The sequence below is a fragment of the Ranitomeya imitator genome, chromosome 9 (assembly GCF_032444005.1).
Source record: "Ranitomeya imitator isolate aRanImi1 chromosome 9, aRanImi1.pri, whole genome shotgun sequence".
NCBI lineage: Eukaryota > Metazoa > Chordata > Amphibia > Anura > Dendrobatidae > Ranitomeya > Ranitomeya imitator.
Genome location: NC_091290.1, coordinates 157,156,300 through 157,181,442, shown reverse-complemented (window position 1 = coordinate 157,181,442; position 25,143 = coordinate 157,156,300). Strand labels below are relative to the sequence as shown.

General features: G+C 50.5%; 1 protein-coding gene across 1 annotated transcript in view; it reads left to right on the top strand.

The window, feature by feature from the left end:
* The first annotated feature begins 2,212 nt into the window (after positions 1–2,212).
* Positions 2,213–25,143, top strand: part of LCAT (lecithin-cholesterol acyltransferase) — a 49,383-nt gene continuing 26,452 nt past the window's right edge. The window contains exons 1-2 of the mRNA XM_069739649.1: positions 2,213–2,468; positions 15,399–15,555. Of these exons, the coding sequence (XP_069595750.1) occupies positions 2,213–2,468; positions 15,399–15,555 (413 nt within the window). The remainder of the gene's footprint in view (positions 2,469–15,398; positions 15,556–25,143) is intronic.

Below are 25,143 nucleotides of genomic sequence, written 5' to 3'. Positions count from 1 at the left end.
TATCAAATGAAAAAATATTGTGTTTCAAATGAAAAAAAGTAACTTGTAACGCAAATTCAATTAGATCATGTGAATATAAATTTGAATTAGTAAGATGGAGCTGTAACGCCCTCATGGCTAAATCATGAGGGATGCAGGTATAAAGGGAGATAACATCACAACATAACCATGAAAAACGGTCATGCCAGATTTTTTTAGAAAAAATTCTATGAACCTCACGGGAATCTTTAATATGACCTGGAGATCTAATTACAATGGGTTGCAAAAGCGAATCCACCCATTCGCACAGATGTTCCGTCATAGAGCCCACACCAGAGACTACAGGTCTCATGGGCAGTGGTCCCCCTTTGTGCACTTTCGGTAAACGATACAATATGGGTAATACAGGAGAAGAGACAAACAGGTAGTCAGCTTGTTTCTTACATAATACTCCCAGAGTGAGACCTTCTTAGATTATATTTTTCTTATTTTGTCATTATATTCCTTAGTAGGATTTTTCATTAACTTTTCATAAGTCTCTGTATATCCTGTATTTTATCTCTATAATCATCTGCATTCATGACAACTATCATACCTCCTTTGTCACTTTATTTTTTTTAAACAATATTTTTCATCTCTTTTAAATCACGTAAAGCCTTTCTTTGTTTCATTGTGAGATTGTTATTTTTACTTTTTTCAGGTTTGGAACGTAATTCATCCTTTAATTTCAACAGATGTTTTTCTAGAAGCTCCTGAAACCTGTCCATACTGTCAACCCTAGTTTGTATAGGGTAAAAATACAGATTTTTTGACTTGAAGGTTTTAGATTGATTTATTTTATCTCCACTTTCTTCCCGTTCCATAGATAAATCATGAAGGCATACAAGTGCTACTTGGTCCCTGAAGTCCAGCTCTTCATATTCATTGATGATTACATTGGTTTCATCCGTACACATTTCATTTCCATCTTTCAAAAAATGTTGTTGTTTTTTTACAGTCAAATTCCGAATACATTTGTTAATATCCAAGATTGTCATAAATAGATTGAAGTTTGTATCCGGCACAAAATTTAGTCCTAACGCAAGTACATTTAATTGATCGTGTGTCAGTGCGAGGAAAGGTTTACCACACTAAATTCGTTAGTTACTGATGTCTCTTCTTCCTTTGGCGTGTAGCCATGTATGGTTGACTTTTGATGTTTCCTCCCGCCTCTTCTCTTGCGTTTTTTGAGAAATAGCTCTTTCTGTTTTCATTAGCGTTACTTTCTACGGAGACATCCAATGAGCTGGCATAAGTGTCTGAAGAATCTGGGTCTGAGGACAAAAAGCTGACCTGTGCTCTGTTGGTTGATTTGGTGCGAGCTGGTTAATTTTTAACACTGGGTGTAGGGAATGTAAGTTGCATATGTTGGGTGTACAATGAGGAAATTAAAAACAAGGATATCGGAACACCTGAGGGATATTACAAATTTTAATGCCATTAATAGAAATATATTTATGGTTTCAAAACATTTTGCAACGCACCATGAAGGTAAAATTTCTGTCGTTCATTCAGGGGATTGCGCTATTAAAGAAGTCTGTCCGTGGAGGCGACATTAAGAGATGTCTCCTCACAAGGGAGGCGTACTGGATATATCATTTACCAACTAGATTGCCTTTGGGACATAACAAAAGGAACAAAATTATGCACCATTATTGTTAAAATGTTAATTTGAATCTATCTTTGCTCTTTTTTATTATTATACGGTTTTTGCATGTTTGTATTGCTTGCAGGACCTGCGATCAGATCACGTGATCTGAAGTTTCACTGTGATTCGCTAGAGCATTGTATATATACTTCCTCTGTATTTATGTGTAGATGATGAAGATCTTTTAGATCGAAACGCGTCGCTATTAGCAGGTTTTTGTCGCTGTTCACATTCCCTTTTGTGCAGGGATGATTTTTAAGGATATGGATCAATAAAGGACTTTTAATTGAAAAGGAGCTGGAACAGTCTTCACATTTCTTACGTCTTCACACTGTGTGTAACGACTCTATATAGGAGTTTCACTTTTTGTATTGAAGAACTGAAATAAATTAACTTTTGGATGATATTCTAATTTTGTGAGACGCACCTGTAGCTGTCTGCAGCCACCTGAAGGAAGCCACGTCCGGGACTTTACTTTTGGCTAGGAGGATCAAGTTGCAGGACAGAGTAGAGAATACAGCTAATCATTAACTGTGAATCCATGAAATGTCCATCTGTTTGCTCTCCTTCTCCCGGGTGTGTTGTCCAGTGCGTGTCCTCTGCTCCGGTTGTATCCTGTATCTGAGAATGAGAGCAGTCAGGACAGACATTGCACCATGGCCACCCCTATGGAAGATCTTTCTGCTGCTATTCACAGTACAGCTGCGTCTTGCTGAGGCATTTTGGCTTTTCGATGTCCTGTTTCCCCCCAGCATTACTCCGAAGGCAGCACTAAGCAACGACAGTTCACCTGTGGTGTTAGGTAAGAAATGGAAGAGAAGAATGGCTGAGGTCAGATCTTTACAGATGTGTGACGTGTCAGGATGTGTGGCTGGTGGCCATCATTCTGGACAGGTTAACAATCTGACATGCAGACATTTTAGCCTATCCAGTCCGGACAGTAGTCAACAGTAATTTATGTCAGTCTCCTGTCTACCTGTATTGAGGTGGACCACATTCATACCAGTCTTACGGTTTGTTTTTTATCATAAAATGCAAGTGCCTGATGGACCGCATGTACTTATTAGAGAAGTGATTGCGCAGGTGTGGGGTGCTGGCACATAAATTGGGATTAAAATGTTCCTCTGTCTTGTATAAACCTGAGGAGCCATCTCTGCGGCTTCTTCATCAGCTTTTATGGAGACAATCCACATCTCTCTGCTCTTTATATGCCTCAATAGATCATAAATTCTAGAACAAAAAAAGGAGGAGAAACGTCACATCCATAATCCATAAAATCGATCTTTATTGAATATTCACTGTGAAATTCGTGATAAAAATCCTTGACAATTCAGTGACGCGTTTCTGGCGCTAATCGCAGTGTGAACTGTGACATCATGAAAAAAGTATATAAAACCAGCACAACTTTGTGTGGACATGCACCATTGTACCATGATGGTGTCCACACGTCACCTGAGACCAGCATTGTACAATGTTAGTGCCCACACGTCACCTGAGACCAGCATTGTACGATGGTGTCCACACGTCACCTGAGACCAGCATTGTACAATGATGGTGCCCACACTGTCATCAGAGACCAGCATCGTACAATGATGCTGTCCACACGTCATCAGAGACCAGCATCGTACAATGATGGTGCCCACACGTCATCAGAGACCAGCATCGTACAATGATGCTGTCCACACGTCACCTGAGACCAGCATCATACAACGATGGTGTCCACACGTCACCTGAGACCAGCATCATACAACGATGGTGTCCACACGTCACCCGAGACCAGCATCGTACAACGATGGTGTCCACACGTCACCTGAGACCAGCATCGTACAACGATGGTGCCCACACGTCACCCGAGACCAGCATCGTACAATGATGGTGTCCACACTGTCACCCGAGACCAGCATCGTACAATGATGGTGTCCACACTGTCACCCGAGACCAGCATCGTACAATGATGGTGTCCACACTGTCACCCGAGACCAGCATCGTACAATGATGGTGTCCACAAGTAATCTGAGACCAGCATTGTACAATGATGGTGCCCACACGTCACCTGAGACCAGCATTGTACAATGATGGTGTCCACACGTCACCTGAGACCAGCATCGAACAATGATGGTGTCCACACGTCACCTGAGACCAGCATCGTACAATGATGGTGCCCACACGTCACCTGAGACCAGCATCGTACAACGATGGTGACCACACTGTCACCTGAGACCAGCATCGTACAATGATGGTGTCCACACTTCACCTGAGACCAGCATCGTACAATGATGGTGTCCACACTGTCACCCAAGACCAGCATCGTACAATGATGGTGTCCACAAGTAACCGGAGACCAGCATTGTACAATGATGGTGTCCACACGTCACCCGAGACCAGCATCGTACAATGATGGTGCCCACAAGTAACCTGAGACCAGCATTGTACAATGATGGTGTCCACACGTCACCCGAGACCAGCATCGTACAATGATGGTGCCCACACGTCACCTGAGACCAGCATCGTACAATGATGGTGTCCACACGTCACCTGAGACCAGCATCGTACAAAGTTTGAGCAGCTTAGAGATGCCCTTAATCTGGTTGACTGGGACAATGTCCTCAGAAATAAGAATACAGATAATAAATGGGAAATGTTTAAGAACATCCTAAATAGGCAGTGTAAGCGGATTATACCTTGTGGGAATAAAAGGACTAGAAATAGGAAAAACCCAATGTGGCTAAACAAACCCTCTTCAATCTGGTTTCCGCTCTTTACACTCTACTGAAACTGCCCTCACTAAAGTCTCTAATGACCTACTAACAGCTAAATCTAATGGTCACTACTCCATGCTAAATCTCTTGGATCTCTCTGCAGCATTCAACACTGTGGATCATCAGCTCCTCCTCACTATGCTCCGCTCCATCGGCCTCAAGGACACCATTCTCTCCTGGTTCTCCTCCTATCTCTCTGACCGATCCTTCACTGTATCTTTTGCTGGTTCTTCCTCCTCTTACCTTCCCCTTACTGTTGGGATTCCTCAAGGATCAGTCCTAGGCCCCCTCCTCTTCTCGTTGTATACTGCCCCTATTGGACAAACAATCAGTAGATTTGGTTTCCAGTACCATCTTTATGCTGATGACACCCAATTATACACCTCTTCTCCTGATATCACGCCGACCTTTTTAGAAAACACCAGCGATTGTCTTACCGCTGTCTCTAACATCATGTCCTCCCTCTATCAAACTAAACCTGTCGAAAACTGAACTCGTGTTCGCTCACTCTACTAACCTACCTTTGCCTGACATTGCCATCTCCGTGTGCGGTTCCATCATTACTCCCTAGCAACATGCCCGCTGCCTTGGGGTCATCCTTGATTCCGAGCTTTCATTCACCCCCCACATCCGATCACTGGCTCGCTCTTCTTAACTGCATCTCGAAAACATTTCTAGAATTCGCCCTTTTATTACTTTCAACACTGCAAAATCTCTTACTGTTTCACTTATTCATCCTCATCAGGACTATTGTAACTCTCTACTAATCGGCCTCCCTCTTAGGCTACTTTCACATTTCCGTCTTTCCTCTGCTGTCGCAACGGCAACTGCATTTTCCCATAGACTTGTATTAGCGACGTATCGCAACGGATAGACACACGTTTCGTCCGTCGTGCACTGGATCCTGTGGAATGTGATGGGCCGTCTTTTGAAAAAAACGTTCAAGGGAACGTTTTTCTGTACGTTGTATCCAGTGTTTCCGACTGTGCATGCCCAGCAGGAAATCTCGCACTCACTCTCTTTCCTTCTCGTGACTACAGATGGAAATGTGAAAGGACAACCTTCCGTCGGTACATCGGGCTGACGCTTTGTGATGGGCGACTACCGACGGAAATGTGAAAGAGGCCTTACCAAACACTCCCCCCTCCAATCTGTCCTGAATGCTGCAGCCAGGATCATATTCCTCACCAACCGTTACACTGATGCCTCTACCTTGTGCCAGTCACTACACTGGTTACCCATCCACTCCAGAATCCAGTACAAAACTACTACCCTCATCCACAAAGCACTCCATGGCTCAGCACCACCCTACATCTCCTCTCTGGTCTCAGTCTACCACCCTACCCGTGCCCTCCGCTCCGCTAATGACCTCAGGTTAGCATCCTCAATAATCAGAACCTCCCACTCCCGTCTCCAAGACTTTACACGTGCTGCGCCAATTCTTTAGAATGCACTACCCAGGTTAATACAATTAATCCCCAATCTCCACAGTTTTAAGCACGCCCTAAAAACTCATTTGTTCAGACTGGCCTACCGCCTCAATGCATTAGCCTAACTATCCGTCGGTGGCCCATTAAAAAAAAAAAAAAAAAAAACATAATCAGGTTCCTCACATGTTCTCATACACTTTATGCAGTTAATAGCCCTCTGTGTCTGTACTGCTACATACTTAGGCAGATAACTGGTTCATGCAGCTTTACATGAACACCTGAGCCTTACACTATGGCCGGTCCGAATAACTAAAGCAATTGTTACCATCCACCTCTCGTGTCTCCCCTTTTCCCCATAGTTTGTAGCTTGCGAGCAGGGCCCTCACTCCTCCTGGTATCTGTTTTGAACTGTGATTTCTGTTATGCTGTAATGTCTATTGTCTGTACAAGTCCCCTCTATAATTGTACAGCGCTGCGGAATATGTCGGCGCTATATAAATAACATTATTAGTATATCCTGCTCCTGACATTTTATGGGTAAATAGATATGCTTCTTGTTTGTCTTCTTCCGACAAGGTAATGTGTAATTCGTTTCCCATGCTTGGATAAAGCTAGGGTCCATAGAGGAGGATGATTGGTTTAGGAAACTGTATATGAGAAAGATCAAGCGAGTCGGAGGCGAATCTCTGAGAAACCCTTCAAAGGGAATCCATGTGAGCGGTAGAGCGCCGTCCCGTCCTCCTCCATAAGGTTATAAAAGATGTCATCTGGTCATATTCCAGCCAGGAGAGGCTGTGGCGGGTCTATGTTTTGTAATTCCTCTGAGGAGGGAATGTTGGATCCTGTCAATATATGACATAGGCGAATGTCCGAGCGTGCGCTCCAGCTTGGGAATGTTGTTTTCAGATTCCCTGGTGGAAACTCTTGGTTGGAGAATATGGGGTTGAGCGGACTGTAGGGTCTGACTAATGTGTTTTGCTTTATTTGGTCTCAGACCCTCCAAGCATCTCTTACCAGGAGCCCCTGAGCTTCGGATACCTTATTCTATGTTTATTTTGTTTCCATACGTATCTAATTATGGCGGACTTAAGTGTTTTGATAAAGTTTGCTGGCGGTAAAATGGGAACTGTTTGAATAATGTATGGAAATCTGGGACAGAATAACCATTTTAAACGCATTTATGCGCCCGAACCACAAAATCTGTTTTTTGTTGTATGCAGCGAGGTCTTTGAGTGTTTTTTCTAGTAGGGTAAGGTAATTTAGACAGGAAAGCTTGGTAAGATTAGAGGGAATATGGATACCAAGGTGATTGATATTGCCACCTGGATTGGAAATTATGTCCGGCCGATTGTATATCAGTAGGTGATAAGGAGATATTTAGCGCCTCAGATTTGGGATAATTAACTTTAGAATGACTCGAGTCCTCAAATCGCTCAAATTCCTTCATAATAGTGGGAAATGTAATGTGGTTGCGATACGTCCAGTAGACGGCGATCAGCATACAGGGAAGTGTTCTAAGTGTTGTGGTCCATGCATATCCCGCGTACACTAGGGTTCCCTCTGATCGCTAGCGCCAGGTGCTCCATGACGATTACATACAATAGTGGGGATAGGGGGCAGCCTCATCTTCTTCCATTATGGATTTCTAGTGGTGACTTTCATACGAGCCCATGGGCATGATCTTATTGAGGAAGCCATGTTGCAGGCCTATCTGCCTAAGGGCTGCCCTCATAAAACCCCAGTGTACCCAGTCAAACGCTTGCTCTGCATCTACTGACACAGGCCGAATGGTTTTGCTGATGCCAGAGCACTCGCCATGAGTGAAAATGTTTTATTCACGTTGTCCCGTGCCTCTCTTCCCTGTATAAACCTCACTTGGTCAGAATGTAGTATTGAGGGGAGGATGGGTGCTAATCTATTTGCTAATATTTTGGCGTACACTTTAATATCAATATTCAGTAAAGATATTGGGCGGTAATTAGAAACTAATGAGGAGGCTTTCTCTGGTTTCGGGATTACTGTAAGGTATGCCTCGAGGGACTGTGGAGCGAAGGGGGAAGAAATCCATACGGCATTAAACACTCTAGTGAGAAATGAACAAGGTGCATTGTTACGTGTTACGGAACCACTCAGCACCCAGAATATGTTGTGCAGTTATATGTATGTATAATAGGTTCCATGTGAGATGCATCGGCCCACAGGCTGTGCCCCTGGGCAGAGGGGACATGATATTCCCCTTTTGTCCGCCCCCCACCTTTGTAATTCCCACAGTAAATATCGGCAGGCTCTAGCCACCTGCGGCTATTGTAATGTATGTCTGGCCTGCCGCTTTTCTATTGGCCTGCCCTGTGTATCTGTGTGATATATTCTGTGTCCTGTGAGTAAAGTGTTGTCAGACTGGAAATACGTGGAGAAGCAGTGATCTTTTATATGCGCCCATGTAACCAAGAAATTCCAGCCAGCATCCTTCATTCAGACTCCAACCAAAGCAGAGTGGACCTCCGGAAACACGGGGTGGTACTGAAAGAGGTACCCCAGCTTGGTAGACCCCGTTACACTCTCTATATGATTTATAGAATAATGATGAAAACTATCCGGGCCAGGACTTATAGAGTGTCGCTAATCACACCGGCAATCTCCTCTTCCAAGAATTGATTTTCCAATTGTTTCCACATCAATTGTGGGAAGAGCTGTGTCATGAATGTATCCGTCAATGCGACTTTGTAATATCTGGGGATCCATGTCCGCCAATTTCCCCTTTATGTTGTACGATTTGGAATAGTACGCTCTCATTAAGCCCAGAATTTCCGTAGGATCATACGTTTCTTTACCTCCCTGCGGATATTGGCTTAGGGATGCAAGAGGTTTGGCTGTGAGGATAAAGAAGTAATGAAAGAGGGCGACTGCATTTATCAGAAGAATTCTAGAGGATTCTCTTGAATTGATTTCTATATTTGAAATATTTTTCGTTGAGTAAGCCTGCAAGGAATTCCCCGAGTTTTGTTATCTCCAGTAGTGTTCTGGAGGAAAGGTTGCTCTTATGCGCTGTTTCAAGGGAAGCTATCTGTTTGAGGAGCTGCGAAACTTTAATGTTCTTATTTTTTAATGCATGAGCCATGTTTAATTAATATGCCTCTAATTACACATTTAAATGCTTCCCACTGTAATAGTAAAGGTGTTGTGTCTGCGGAGTGGGTGCTCAGGAAGGATATAATGGAACTAGAGCGAGTACGAAACTGATAAAGGGGACGGGAGAACTACAATACCCAGATAGATTAGCCAAATTAGGATTATTTAGTCTAGAAAAAAGACGACTGAGGGGCGATCTAATAACCATGTATAAGTATATAAGGGGACAATACAAATATCTCGCTGAGGATCTGTTTATACCAAGGAAGGTGACGGGCACAAGGGGGCATTCTTTGCGTCTGGAGGAGAGAAGGTTTTTCCACCAACATAGAAGAGGATTCTTTACTGTTAGGGCAGTGAGAATCTGGAATTGCTTGCCTGAGGAGGTGGTGATGGCGAACTCAGTCGAGGGGTTCAAGAGAGGCCTGGATGTCTTCCTGGAGCAGAACAATATTGTATCATACAATTATTAGGTTCTGTAGAAGGACGTAGATCTGGGGATTTATTATGATGGAATATAGGCTGGACTGGATGGACAAAAGTCTTTTTTCGGCCTTACTATGTTACTATGTTACTATGGAGTCCACATGAGGTTGTGTTGGTTCTATATTAGTGATGAGCGAATATACTTGTCGCTCGGGTGTCCTCCGAGTATTTTTTAGTGCTCAGAGATTTAGTTTTTCTTGCTGCAGCTGAATGATTTACAGCTATTAGCCAGCATAAGTACATGTGGGGATTCCCTAGCAACCAGGCAACCCCCACATGTACTTATGCTGGCTATCAGATGTAGCAATTAAAACAATCTCCAAGCACTAAAAAATACTCGGAGGACACCCGAGCGTGCTCGGAAAATCTCGAGTAACGAGTATATTCGCTCATCACTAGTGCTAACCCAAATACTTGTACCTATGTTGTTGCTGATGGTCTCCACCCTGCGTTCCTGATTGGCTCATCCTGATTGCACACCCTATTTAAACCTGGCCTTGGTCTCCATTCTTGTGTGATTCTCGAGTTGCCTGCCTCTAGTCAAGTGGCCTTCCACCTGCTGTTCTGTCGAACAACTTTGCTGCTGCTGATATCGACCTCTGGCTTCCTTGACTATGATTCCTGCTTATTCCTACAAACAACATTGCTTCTCCTAATATCAACCTCGGGCTATGCTGACTACACTACCCCTGGTGGTTGCAATATCACTGCTCCAAATCAGGTCAGTCCATAACATAGTTTGCAGGTGCCATAACCCACTGGGAGACCCCTGAGGTGCCAGAACAGCAGACCCCCCCCCTACCCCATAAGTGACGACATTTTACAAGCTACTCCTCTCAATGAATTCATCTAGGGGTGCAGTGATTATATTGACACCAAGGGTGTATCACAGAATGTTATACCATTTAGCAGTGAAGAAAAAATAATTACATTTTTACCACCAAAATAATGTTTTAGCCCCAGATTTTACATTTTTACACAAGAAGAGGGTAAAAATTGCACCAAAATGTGTCCCACAATTTTTCCTGAATGTGGCGATCCCCCATATGAGGCTGTACAGTACTGCTTAGCCATGCGGAGTGACTCGGGAGGAAGGAGCGCATTTGCTCCCTGGAGCACAGCTTTCCTACACTAGTTTGGGGACTCCAGAATACCCCTTTGAGAATTTATCTACAGGTGTAGTGACGATTTTGGCTCCATGGGTGTTTTCCAGAAACAGACAGCAGTGGATGTTTCCGAGTGAAAATTGCAAACTGCCGTTGTGTCACCAGAGCGTTGTAGTCACCAGTACGTTATGCCCAGCCTGTGCTGCTAGAGACACGCACCCGTAAGGTAGGCGGTCTATCATCGCTTCAGAAATGCCACACATGTGGACGCTATATGTGGATTAGGTACACTGTGGGGCTGAGAAGGGAGGGGGGGCATTCGGATTTGGGAGTGCAGAATTTGCTGAATTTCTTTTGAGGGGCAAGAAGCCATTTCACTTCTACAGAGCCTTTCTGCTACCAGTAAGGTGGAAGTCCCCTATATTTCCGTTAAAAGATGACTGACCTGAGCGGGCTTGCTTTTTACTATTTAAAAACATTATTTTTACTTTGTCCCACTATGGGCTATCAGTTTTTGCAGGCTGATCGCCTATATAGTATGGGGATGCAGCAGTATCCCCATGCTGTACAAACTGTCAGCTCTGCACTGACGACAGTCACGACATAGGGTCACCAAGGCAACGATCGGGACCCTGCTTTACACTGCAGGGTCTCCGATCCAAGGGTAAAGGGGCGGTCATCTCTCTGCCGGCTCCCGGAATGCTGCGATCACGGGAACCGTGCATGACCATTCCTGGCACTTAGTGCCTGGTGTCAGCTATCAGAATCAGCTGACACCCGCCGGAGATCACGTGTGCACACGGCCCATGGGCGCACAAAATCGCTGGGACATAATAATCCGTCCCTGAGCAATAAGGCCCAGGACACATGAATGGATCATTACGCCCAATGTCAGAAAGGGGTTAAAGCATGCCAACGTGTCTCACAATAGATGTTGGTGACGTCCGAAGTGCCGCCATGCTGAGATCAGAGTGTGCTACTGCCTGTACGTGTATGTATGCCAAACTGCTTGCATTGCTACAGTATCCCTCACTCACATTGCTGTGCGTCGCAGCAGGCTGTAAACTGGATCTCTGCCTACTGTCACACACCTGTCCTGGGTATCCCGGGCTCCACACCCTTCCCCTGGTCTGCGATGTCCACTAATGTCATCTCATGTATATGGCCGCCCTCACCCTGTGAATGCCTGACCTTTCACCAAGAGCCCCATCTTTTCCTGCTCTGTCCACATTCAGCAGTAATTGCCTAACCTCTTATGTCCTCGATTGTGCAGATAACCTTTGGTCTATGCCCTACAATCATTAACAAGTTGTGACATATCTGCTCCAAAGTCATTCCCCAAACACAATCCAGGCCTATTCATGGCATCGGCAAATCTTAGGGCTTCAATCTGTGATTTCCCATTGTAGACCTCATACCCATAGTTATGGGAGCCATCTACATGTTTGTGGAGCTTGTATCCCCCCAATACTCAAAGATCTCTCCGGTTTTGATCATGAACTTAGGAGCAGAATAAAAATCAGTAAAAAAAGGGCAAAATCCAAATGAAGAGTGACAGGTGGATGACAATGACTGGTGAGACAATCTCATGGAAACTTCGCCTAGTAACTAAGAGATTACCTGGTCCAAAACCTTGTAACCTCATCAGATAAAGAAAAATGTGTAGTCTCAGATGTGGTTTTCTCCATCTTCATTACTACAGTGCTGCTTCTTGTCTGCTCCATCCTCAGTGCTGGACTGCTGCTTCTTGTCTGCTCCATCCTCAGTGCTGGACTGCTGCTTCTTGTGCGCTGTCTGCTCCATCCTCAGTGCTGGACTGCTGCTTCTTGTGCTCCGTCTGCTCCATCCTCAGTGCTGGACTGCTGCTTCTTGTGCTCCGTCTGCTCCATCCTCAGTGCTGGACTGCTGCTTCTTGTGCTCCGTCTGCTCCATCCTCAGTGCTGGACTGCTGCTTCTTGTGCTCCGTCTGCTCCATCCTCAGTGCTGGACTGCTGCTTCTTGTGCCCTTTCTCCTCCATCCTCAGTGCTGGACTGCTGCTTCTTGTGCGCGATCTGCTCCATCCTCAGTGCTGGACTGCTGCTTCTTGTCTGCTCCATCCTCAGTGCTGGACTGCTGCTTCTTGTGCGCTGTCTGCTCCATCCTCAGTGCTGGACTGCTGCTTCTTGTGCTCCGTCTGCTCCATCCTCAGTGCTGGACTGCTGCTTCTTGTGCTCCGTCTGCTCCATCCTCAGTGCTGGACTGCTGCTTCTTGTGCTCCGTCTGCTCCATCCTCAGTGCTGGACTGCTGCTTCTTGTGCCCTTTCTCCTCCATCCTCAGTGCTGGACTGCTGCTTCTTGTGCTCCGTCTGCTCCATCCTCAGTGCTGGACTGCTGCTTCTTGTGCTCCGTCTGCTCCATCCTCAGTGCTGGACTGCTGCTTCTTGTCTGCTCCATCCTCAGTGCTGGACTGCTGCTTCTTGTGCGCTGTCTGCTCCATCCTCAGTGCTGGACTGCTGCTTCTTGTGCTCCGTCTGCTCCATCCTCAGTGCTGGACTGCTGCTTCTTGTGCTCCGTCTGCTCCATCCTCAGTGCTGGACTGCTGCTTCTTGTGCCCTTTCTCCTCCATCCTCAGTGCTGGACTGCTGCTTCTTGTGCGCTGTCTGCTCCATCCTCAGTGCTGGACTGCTGCTTCTTGTGCGCTGTCTGCTTCATCCTCAGTACTGGACTGCTGCTTCTTGTGCTCCGTCTGCTCCATCCTCAGTGCTGGACTGCTGCTTCTTGTGCTCCGTCTGCTCCATCCTCAGTGCTGGACTGCTGCTTCTTGTGCGCTGTCTCCTCCATCTTCAGTGCTGGACTGCTGCTTCTTGTGCGCTGTCTCCTCCATCCTCAGTGATGGACTGCTGCTTCTTGTGCGCTGTCTCCTCCATCTTCAATGCTGGACTGCTGCTTCTTGTGCGCTGTCTGCTCCATCCTCAGTACTGGACTGCTGCTTCTTGTGCGCTGTCTCTTCCATCTTTAGTGCTGGACTGCTGCTTCTTGTGCGCTGTCTCCTCCATCTTCAGTCCTGGACTGCTGCTTCTTGTGCGCTGTCTCCTCCATCCTCAGTGATGGACTGCTGCTTCTTGTGCGCTGTCTGCTCCATCCTCAGTACTGGACTGCTGCTTCTTGTGCGCTGTCTCTTCCATCTTTAGTGCTGGACTGCTGCTTCTTGTGCGCTGTCTCCTCCATCTTTAGTGCTGGACTGCTGCTTCTTGTGCGCTGTCTCCTCCATCTTCAGTACTGGACTGCTGCTTCTTGTGCGCTGTCTCTTCCATCTTTAGTGCTGGACTGCTGCTTCTTGTGCGCTGTCTCCTCCATCCTCAGTGATGGACTGCTGCTTCTTGTGCGCTGTCTCCTCCATCTTCAATGCTGGACTGCTGCTTCTTGTGCGCTGTCTGCTCCATCCTCAGTACTGGACTGCTGCTTCTTGTGCGCTGTCTCTTCCATCTTTAGTGCTGGATTGCTGCTTCTTGTGCGCTGTCTCCTCCATCTTCAGTCCTGGACTGCTGCTTCTTGTGCGCTGTCTCCTCCATCCTCAGTGATGGACTGCTGCTTCTTGTGCGCTGTCTGCTCCATCCTCAGTACTGGACTGCTGCTTCTTGTGCGCTGTCTCTTCCATCTTTAGTGCTGGACTGCTGCTTCTTGTGCGCTGTCTCCTCCATCTTCAGTGCTGGACTGCTGCTTCTTGTGCGCTGTCTCCTCCATCCTCAGTGATGGACTGCTGCTTCTTGTGCGCTGTCTCCTCCATCTTCAATGCTGGACTGCTGCTTCTTGTGCGCTGTCTGCTCCATCCACAGTACTGGACTGCTGCTTCTTGTGCGCTGTCTCCTCCATCTTCAGTGCTGGACTGCTGCTTCTTGTGCGCTGTCTCCTCCATCCTCAGTGATGGACTGCTGCTTCTTGTGCGCTGTCTGCTCCATCCTCAGTGCTGGACTGCTGCTTCTTGTGCGCTGTCTCCTCCATCTTCAGTGCTGGACTGCTGCTTCTTGTGCGCTGTCTCCTCCATCCTCAGTGATGGACTGCTGCTTCTTGTGCGCTGTCTGCTCCATCCTCAGTACTGGACTGCTGCTTCTTGTGCGCTGTCTCTTCCATCTTTAGTGCTGGACTGCTGCTTCTTGTGCGCTGTCTCCTCCATCTTCAGTGCTGGACTGCTGCTTCTTGTGCTTTATCTCCTCCATCCTCAGTACTGGACTGCTGCTTCTTGTGCTTTATGTGCTCCATCCTCAGTGCTGGACTGCTGCTTCTTGTGCTCCGTCTGCTCCATGTTTAGTGCTGGACTGCTGCTTCTTGTGCTTTATGTGCTCCATCCTCAGTGCTGGACTGCTGCTTCTTGTGCTTTATGTGCTCCATCTTCAGTGCTGGACTGTTGCTTCTTGTGCTCCGTCTGCTCCATGTTTAGTGCTGGACTGCTGCTTCTTGTGCTCCGTCTGCTCCATGTTTAGTGCTGGACTGCTGCTTCTTGTGCTTTATGTGCTCCATCTTCAGTGCTGGACTGCTGCTTCTTGTGCTCCGTCTGCTCCATGTTCAGTGCTGGACTGCTGCTTCTTGTGCTCCGTCTGCTCCATGTTTAGTGCTGGTAGCTGCTTGTAGTGTTTCCTTCTTTTGCTAGATTTGTATCGCTGTTGTATGTGGACTTTATGATAACATTTAGAAGTTTGATAGATTGTGAATAGAGCATTATATTTTTAAAGTTACGGAACCCTTTTTATTCTAGGATTACAGCTGGGTATTGCCAGGTTTCCTTCAGTCCTGTTTTCCTTCCATGCTCCTTATTCAATACTGTCTTTTTTATTACCTTTTCAGTACCTGGATGTTTTGGAAATCAGCTGGAAGCTAAAGTAAGCAAGGATGAGGTTGTGAACTGGATGTGCTCCCGGAGGTCCGAGCATTACTTCACCGTCTGGCTCAATCTCAACATGTTCCTGCCATTGGGAGTCGACTGCTGGATCGACAATATCAGGTAACGTGAACCCCCTATAAGCTGTAATAATCGGTAGCTCTCACCCCATAATGAAATCCTCCGGTCTGACACCATGAGTCACATATATGATGTTCAGAGAAGTGACCATGGATCGGGGAAGGCCGACACTGCGCATCACCCATGATCCCACTCCTCAGTCAGACCTTCGGGGTGTTCTAGCCGGAGTAATTATGAGGACGTTCTCCTGAGCACAGCGGGGAGACTCTCCGGAGCGGGGCTCCTTGTCATAGTGCCAGTGATTTCTGCAGGATGATGAGGACGTTCTCCTGAGCACAGCGGGGAGACTCTCCGGAGCGGGGCTCCTTGTCATGATGCCAGTGATATCTGCAGGATGATGAGGACGTTCTCCTGAGCACAGCGGGGAGACTCTCCGGAGCGGGGCTCCTTGTCATAGTGCCAGTGATTTCTGCAGGATGATGAGGACTGTGTCCTTAGCACAGCGGGGACACTCTCCGGAGCGGCGCTCCTTGTCATAGTGCCAGTGATTTCTGCAGGATGATGAGGACGTTCTCCTGAGCACAGCGGGGAGACTCTACGGAGCGGGGCTCCTTGTCATAGTGCCAGTGATTTCTGCAGGATGATGAGGACTGTGTCCTGAGCACAGCGGGGACACTCTCCGGAGCGGGGCTCCTTGTCATAGTGCCAGTGATTTCTGCAGGATGATGAGGACGTTCTCCTGAGCACAGCGGGGACACTCTCCGGAGCGGGGCTCCTTGTCATGATGCCAGTGATATCTGCAGGATGATGAGGACTGTGTCCTTAGCACAGCGGGGAGACTCTCCGGAGCGGTGCTCCTTGTCATGATGCCAGTGATATCTGCAGGATGATGAGGACGTTCTCCTGAGCACAGCGGGGAGACTCTCCGGAGCGGGGCTCCTTGTCATAGTGCCAGTGATTTCTGCAGGATGATGAGGACGTTCTCCTGAGCACAGCGCGGACACTATCCGGAGCGGCGCTCCTTGTCATAGTGCCAGTGATTTCTGCAGGATGATGAGGACGTTCTCCTGAGCACAGCGGGGACACTCTCCGGAGCGGGGCTCCTTGTCATGATGCCAGTGATATCTGCAGGATGATGAGGACGTTCTCCTGAGCACAGCGCGGACACTCTCCGGAGCGGGGCTCCTTGTCATAGTGCCAGTGATTTCTGCAGGATGATGAGGACGTTCTCCTGAGCACAGCGGGGAGACTCTCCGGAGCGGGGCTCCTTGTCATGGTGCCAGTTATTTCTGCAGGATGATGAGGACGTTCTCCTGAGCACAGCGCGGACACTCTCCGGAGCGGCGCTCCTTGTCATGGTGTCAGTGATTTCTGCAGGATGATGAGGACGTTCTCTTGAGCACAGCGGGGACACTCTCCGGAGCGGGGGTCCTTGTCATGGTGCCAGTAATTTCTGCAGGATGATGAGGACGTTCTCCTGAGCACAGCGGGGAGACTCTCCGGAGCGGGGCTCCTTGTCATAGTGCCAGTGATTTCTGCAGGATGATGAGGACTGTGTCCTTAGCACAGCGGGGACACTCTCCGGAGCGGCGCTCCTTGTCATAGTGCCAGTGATTTCTGCAGGATGATGAGGACTGTGTCCTGAGCACAGCGGGGAGACTCTCCAGAGCGGCGCTCCTTGTCATAGTGCCAGTGATTTCTGCAGGATGATGAGGACTGTGTCCTTAGCACAGCGGGGAGACTCTCCGGAGCGGGGCTCCTTGTCATAGTGCCAGTGATTTCTGCAGGATGATGAGGACTGTGTCCTTAGCACAGCGGGGAGACTCTCCGGAGCAGGGCTCCTTGTCATAGTGCCAGTGATTTCTGCAGGATGATGAGGACTGTGTCCTTAGCACAGCGGGGACACTCTCCGGAGCGGGGCTCCTTGTCATAGTGCCAGTGATTTCTGCAGGATGATGAGGACTGTGTCCTTAGCACAGCGGGGACACTCTCCGGAGCGGCACTCCTCGTCATAGTGCCAGTGATTTCTGCAGGATGATGAGGACTGTGTCCTGAGCACAGCGGGGAGACTCTCCAGAGCGGCGCTCCTTGTCATAGTGCCAGTGATTTCTGCAGGATGATGAGGACTGTGTCCTTAGCACAGCGGGGAGACTCTCCGGAGCGGGGCTCCTTGTCATAGTGCCAGTGATTTCTGCAGGATGATGAGGACTGTGTCCTTAGCACAGCGGGGACACTCTCCGGAGCGGCGCTCCTTGTCATAGTGCCAGTGATTTCTGCAGGATGATGAGGACGTTCTCTTGAGCACAGCGCGGACACTCTTCGGAGCGGGGCTCCTTGTCATGGTGCCAGTGATTTCTGTAGGATGATGAGGACGTTCTCCTGAGCACAGCAGGGACACTCTCCGGAGTGGCGCTCCTTGTCATAGTGCCAGTGATTTCTGTAGGATGATGAGGACGTTCTCCTGAGCACAGCGGGGAGACTCTCCGGAGCGGCGCTCCATCTCATGGTGCCAGTGATATCTGCAGGATGATGAGGACTGTGTCCTTAGCACAGCGGGGACACTCTCCGGAGCGGCGCTCCTTGTCATAGTGCCAGTGATTTCTGCAGGATGATGAGGACTGTGTCCTTAGCACAGCGGGGAGACTCTTCGGAGCGGGGCTCCTTGTCATGGTGCCAGTGATTTCTGTAGGATGATGAGGACGTTCTCCTGAGCACAGCAGGGACGCTCTCCGGAGTGGCGCTCCTTGTCATGGTGCCAGTGATTTCTGCAGGATGAGGACGTTCTCCTGAGCACAGCGGGGAGACTCTCCGGAGCGGCGCTCCATCTCATGGTGCCAGTGATTTCTGCAGGATGATGAGGACGTTCTCTTGAGCACAGCGGGGAGACTATCCGGAGCGGGGCTCCTTGTCATGGTGCCAGTGATTTCTGCAGGATGATGAGGACTGTATCCTTAGCACAGCAGGGACACTCTCCGGAGCGGCGCTCCTTGTCATGGTGCCAGTTATTTCTGCAGGATGATGAGGACGTTCTCCTGAGCACAGCGCGGACACTCTCCGGAGCGGCGCTCCTTGTCATGGTGTCAGTGATTTCTGCAGGATGATGAGGACGTTCTCTTGAGCACAGCGGGGACACTCTCCGGAGCGGGGGTCCTTGTCATGGTGTCAGTAATTTCTGCAGGATGATGAGGACGTTCTCTTGAGCACAGCGCGGACACTCTCCGGAGCGGCGCTCCTTGTCATGGTGTCAGTAATTTCTGCAGGATGATGAGGACGTTCTCCTGAGCACAGCGCGGACACTCTCCGGAGCGGGGCTCCTTGTCATAGTGCCAGTGATTTCTGCAGGATGATGAGGACGTTCTCCTGAGCACAGCGGGGAGACTCTCCGGAGCGGGGCTCCTTGTCATAGTGCCAGTGATTTCTGCAGGATGATGAGGACGTTCTCCTGAGCACAGCGGGGAGACTCTCCGGAGCGGGGCGCCTTGTCATGATGCCAGTGATATCTGCAGGATGATGAGGACGTTCTCCTGAGCACAGCGGGGACACTCTCCGGAGCGGGGCTCCTTGTCATGATGCCAGTGATATCTGCAGGATGATGAGGACGTTCTCCTGAGCACAGCGGGGAGACTCTCCGGAGTGGGGCTCCTTGTCATAGTGCCAGTGATTTCTGCAGGATGATGAGGACGTTCTCTTGAGCACAGCGGGGAGACTCTCCGGAGCGGGGCTCCTTGTCATGATGCCAGTGATTTCTGCAGGATGATGAGGACGTTCTCCTGAGCACAGCGGGGAGACTCTCCGGAGCGGGGCTCCTTGTCATAGTGCCAGTGATTTCTGCAGGATGATGAGGACTGTGTCCTTAGCACAGCGGGGACACTCTCCGGAGCGGCGCTCCTCGTCAAAGTGCCAGTGATTTCTGCAGGATGATGAGGACTGTGTCCTGAGCACAGCGGGGAGACTCTCCAGAGCGGCACTCCTTGTCATAGTGCCAGTGATTTCTGCAGGATGATGAGGACTGTGTCCTTAGCACAGCGGGGAGACTCTCCGGAGCAGGGCTCCTTGTCATAGTGCCAGTGATTTCTGCAGGATGATGAGGACTGTATCCTTAGCACAGCGGGGAGACTCTCCGGAGCGGGGCTCCTTGTCATAGTGCCAGTGATTTCTGCAGGATGATGAGGACTGTGTCCTTAGCACAGCGGGGACACTCTCCGGAGCGGCGCTCCTTGTCATAGTGCCAGTGATTTCTGCAGGATGATGAGGACGTTCTCCTGAGCACAGCGGGGACACTCTCCGGAGCGGGGCTCCTTGTCATAGTGCCAGTGATTTCTGCAGGATGATGAGGACGTTCTCCTGAGCACAGCGGGGACACTCTCCGGAGCGGGGCTCCTTGTCATGATGCCAGTGATATCTGCAGGATGATGAGGACGTTCTCCTGAGCACAGCGGGGACACTCTCCGGAGCGGGGCTCCTTGTCATGATGCCAGTGATATCTGCAGGATGATGAGGACGTTCTCCTGAGCACAGCGGGGAGACTCTCCGGAGCGGGGCTCCTTGTCATAGTGCCAGTGATTTCTGCAGGATGATGAGGACTGTGTCCTTAGCACAGCGGGGACACTCTCCGGAGCGGGGCTCCTTGTCATAGTGCCAGTGATTTCTGCAGGATGATGAGGACGTTCTCCTGAGCACAGCGGGGAGACTCTCCGGAGCGGGGCTCTTTGTCATGATGCCAGTGATTTCTGCAGGATGATGAGGACGTTCTCTTGAGCACAGCGGGGAGACTCTACGGAGCGGGGCTCCTTGTCATGGTGCCAGTGATTTCTGCAGGATGATGAGGACTGTGTCCTTAGTACAGCGGGGAGACTCTCCGGAGCGGGGCTCCTTGTCATAGTGCCAGTGATTTCTGCAGGATGATGAGGACGTTCTCTTGAGCACAGCGGGGAGACTCTCCGGAGCGGGGCTCCTTGTCATAGTGCCAGTGATTTCTGCAGGATGATGAGGACTGTGTCCTTAGCACAGCGGGGAGACTCTCCGGAGCGGGGCTCTTTGTCATAGTGCCAGTGATTTCTGCAGGATGATGAGGACTGTGTCCTTAGCACAGCGGGGACACTCTCCGGAGCGGGGCTCCTTGTCATAGTGCCAGTGATTTCTGCAGGATGATGAGGACTGTGTCCTTAGCACAGCGGGGACACTCTCCGGAGCGGCGCTCCTCGTCATAGTGCCAGTGATTTCTGCAGGATGATGAGGACTGTGTCCTGAGCACAGCGGGGAGACTCTCCAGAGCGGCGCTCCTTGTCATAGTGCCAGTGATTTCTGCAGGATGATGAGGACTGTGTCCTTAGCACAGCGGGGAGACTCTCCGGAGCGGGGCTCCTTGTCATAGTGCCAGTGATTTCTGCAGGATGATGAGGACTGTGTCCTTAGCACAGCGGGGAGACTCTCCGGAGCGGGGCTCCTTGTCATAGTGCCAGTGATTTCTGCAGGATGATGAGGACTGTGTCCTTAGCACAGCGGGGACACTCTCCGGAGCGGCGCTCCTTGTCATAGTGCCAGTGATTTCTGCAGGATGATGAGGACGTTCTCTTGATCACAGCGCGGACACTCTTCGGAGCGGGGCTCCTTGTCATGGTGCCAGTGATTTCTGTAGGATGATGAGGACGTTCTCCTGAGCACAGCAGGGACACTCTCCGGAGTGGCGCTCCTTGTCATAGTGCCAGGGATTTCTGCAGGATGATGAGGACGTTCTCCTGAGCACAGCGGGGAGACTCTCCGGAGCGGCGCTCCATCTCATGGTGCCAGTGATATCTCCAGGATGATGAGGACTGTGTCCTTAGCACAGCGGGGACACTCTCCGGAGCGGCGCTCCTTGTCATAGTGCCAGTGATTTCTGCAGGATGATGAGGACTGTGTCCTTAGCACAGCGGGGAGACTCTTCGGAGCGGGGCTCCTTGTCATGGTGCCAGTGATTTCTGTAGGATGATGAGGACGTTCTCCTGAGCACAGCAGGGACGCTCTCCGGAGTGGCGCTCCTTGTCATGGTGCCAGTGATTTCTGCAGGATGAGGACGTTCTCCTGAGCACAGCGGGGAGACTCTCCGGAGCGGCGCTCCATCTCATGGTGCCAGTGATTTCTGCAGGATGATGAGGACGTTCTCTTGAGCACAGCGGGGAGACTATCCGGAGCGGGGCTCCTTGTCATGGTGCCAGTGATTTCTGCAGGATGATGAGGACTGTGTCCTTAGCACAGCAGGGACACTCTCCGGAGCGGCGCTCCTTGTCATGGTGCCAGTTATTTCTGCAGGATGATGAGGACGTTCTCCTGAGCACAGCGCGGACACTCTCCGGAGCGGCGCTCCTTGTCATGGTGCCAGTGATTTCTGCAGGATGATGAGGACGTTCTATTGAGCACAGCGGGGACACTCTCCGGAGCGGGGCTCCTTGTCATGGTGCCAGTGATTTCTGCAGGATGATGAGGACGTTCTCCTGAGCACAGCGCGGACACTATCCGGAGCGGCGCTCCTTGTCATGGTGTCAGTGATTTCTACAGGATGATGAGGACGTTCTCTTGAGCACAGCGGGGACACTCTCCGAAGCGGGGGTCCTTGTCATGGTGCCAGTAATTTCTGCAGGATGATGAGGACGTTCTCCTGAGCACAGCGCGGACACTCTCCGGAGCGGGGCTCCTTGTCATGATGCCAGTGATTTCTGCAGGATGATGAGGACTTTCTCCTGAGCACAGCGGGGAGACTCTCCGGAGCGGGGCTCCTTGTCATAGTGCCAGTGATTTCTGCAGGATGATGAGGACGTTCTCCTGAGCACAGCGGGGAGACTCTCCGGAGCGGGGCTCCTTGTCATGATGTCAGTGATTTCTGCAGGATGATGAGGACGTTCTCTTGAGCACAGCGGGGAGACTCTCCGGAGCGGGGCTCCTTGTCATAGTGCCAGTGATTTCTGCAGGATGATGAGGACGTTCTCTTGAGCACAGCGGGGAGACTCTCCGGAGCGGGGCTCCTTGTCATGATGCCAGTGATTTCTGCAGGATGATGAGGACGTTCTCCTGAGCACAGCGGGGAGACTCTCCGGAGCGGGGCTCCTTGTCATAGTGCCAGTGATTTCTGCAGGATGATGAGGACTGTGTCCTTAGCACAGCGGGGACACTCTCCGGAGCGGCGCTCCTTGTCATAGTGCCAGTGATTTCTGCAGGATGATGAGGACTGTGTCCTGAGCACAGCGGGGAGACTCTCCAGAGCGGCGCTCCTTGTCATAGTGCCAGTGATTTCTGCAGGATGATGAGGACTGTGTCCTTAGCACAGCGGGGAGACTCTCCGGAGCGGGGCTCCTTGTCATAGTGCCAGTGATTTCTGCAGGATGATGAGGACTGTGTCCTTAGCACAGCGGGGAGACTCTCCGGAGCGGGGCTCCTTGTCATAGTGCCAGTGATTTCTGCAGGATGATGAGGACTGTGTCCTTAGCACAGCGGGGACACTCTCCGGAGCGGGGCTCCTTGTCATAGTGCCAGTGATTTCTGCAGAATGATGAGGACTGTGTCCTTAGCACAGCGGGGACACTCTCCGGAGCGGCGCTCCTCGTCATAGTGCCAGTGATTTCTGCAGGATGATGAGGACTGTGTCCTGAGCACAGCGGGGAGACTCTCCGGAGCGGCGCTCCATCTCATGGTGCCAGTGATATCTGCAGGATGATGAGGACTGTGTCCTTAGCACAGCGGGGACACTCTCCGGAGCGGCGCTCCTCGTCATAGTGCCAGTGATTTCTGCAGGATGATGAGGACTGTGTCCTGAGCACAGCGGGGAGACTCTCCGGAGCGGCGCTCCATCTCATGGTGCCAGTGATATCTGCAGGATGATGAGGACTGTGTCCTTAGCACAGCGGGGACACTCTCCGGAGCGGCGCTCCTTGTCATAGTGCCAGTGATTTCTGCAGGATGATGAGGACTGTGTCCTTAGCACAGCGGGGAGACTCTTCGGAGCGGGGCTCCTTGTCATGGTGCCAGTGATTTCTGTAGGATGATGAGGACGTTCTCCTGAGCACAGCAGGGACGCTCTCCGGAGTGGCGCTCCTTGTCATGGTGCCAGTGATTTCTGCAGGATGAGGACGTTCTCCTGAGCACAGCGGGGAGACTCTCCGGAGCGGCGCTCCATCTCATGGTGCCAGTGATTTCTGCAGGATGATGAGGACGTTCTCTTGAGCACAGCGGGGAGACTATCCGGAGCGGGGCTCCTTGTCATGGTGCCAGTGATTTCTGCAGGATGATGAGGACTGTGTCCTTAGCACAGCAGGGACACTCTCCGGAGCGGCGCTCCTTGTCATGGTGCCAGTTATTTCTGCAGGATGATGAGGACGTTCTCCTGAGCACAGCGCGGACACTCTCCGGAGCGGCGCTCCTTGTCATGGTGCCAGTGATTTCTGCAGGATGATGAGGACGTTCTATTGAGCACAGCGGGGACACTCTCCGGAGCGGGGCTCCTTGTCATGGTGCCAGTGATTTCTGCAGGATGATGAAGACATTCTCCTGAGCACAGCGGGGAGACTTTCCGGAGCCGGGTTCCTTGTCATAGTGCCAGTGATTTCTGCAGGATGATGAGGACTGTGTCCTTAGCACAGCGGGGAGACTCTCCGGAGCGGCGCTCCTTGTCATAGTGCCAGTGATTTCTGCAGGATGATGAGGACTGTGTCCTTAGCACAGCGGGGAGACTCTCCGGAGCGGCGCTCCTTGTCATAGTGCCAGTGATTTCTGCAGGATGATGAGGACGTTCTCCTTAGCACAGCGGGGACACTCTCCGGAGCGGGGCTCCTCGTCATGGTGCCAGTGATTTCTGCAGGATGATGAGGACTGTGTCCTTAGCACAGCGGGGAGACTCTCCGGAGCGGGGCTCCTTGTCATGGTGCCAGTGATTTCTGTAGGATGATGAGGACGTTCTCCTGAGCACAGCGGGGAGACTCTCCGGAGTGGCGCTCCTTGTCATGGTGCCAGGGATTTCTGCAGGATGATGAGGACGTTCTCCTGAGCACAGCGGGGAGACTCTCCGGAGCGGCGCTCCTTGTCATGGTGTCAGTGATTTCTGCAGGATGATGAGGACTGTGTCCTTACCACAGCAGGGACACTCTCCGGAGCGGCGCTCCTTGTCATGGTGCCAGTGATTTCTGCAGGATGATGAGGACTGTGTCCTTAGCACAGCGGGGAGACTCTCCGGAGCGGGGCTCCTTGTCATGGTGCCAGTGATTTCTGCAGGATGATGAGAAATGTGTCCTTAGCACAGCGGGGACACTCTCCGGAGCGGCGCTCCATCTCATGGTGCCAGTGATATCTGCAGGATGATGAGGACTGTGTCCATAGCACAGCAGGGAGACTCTCCGGAGCGGGGCTCCTTGTCATGATGCCAGTGATTTCTGCAGGATGATGAGGACGTTCTCTTGAGCACAGCGGGGAGACTATCCGGAGCGGGGCTCCTTGTCATGGTGCCAGTGATTTCTGCAGGATGATGAGGACTGTGTCCTTAGCACAGCAGGGACACTCTCCGGAGCGGCGCTCCTTGTCATGGTGCCAGTTATTTCTGCAGGATGATGAGGACGTTCTCCTGAGCACAGCGCGGACACTCTCCGGAGCGGCGCTCCTTGTCAT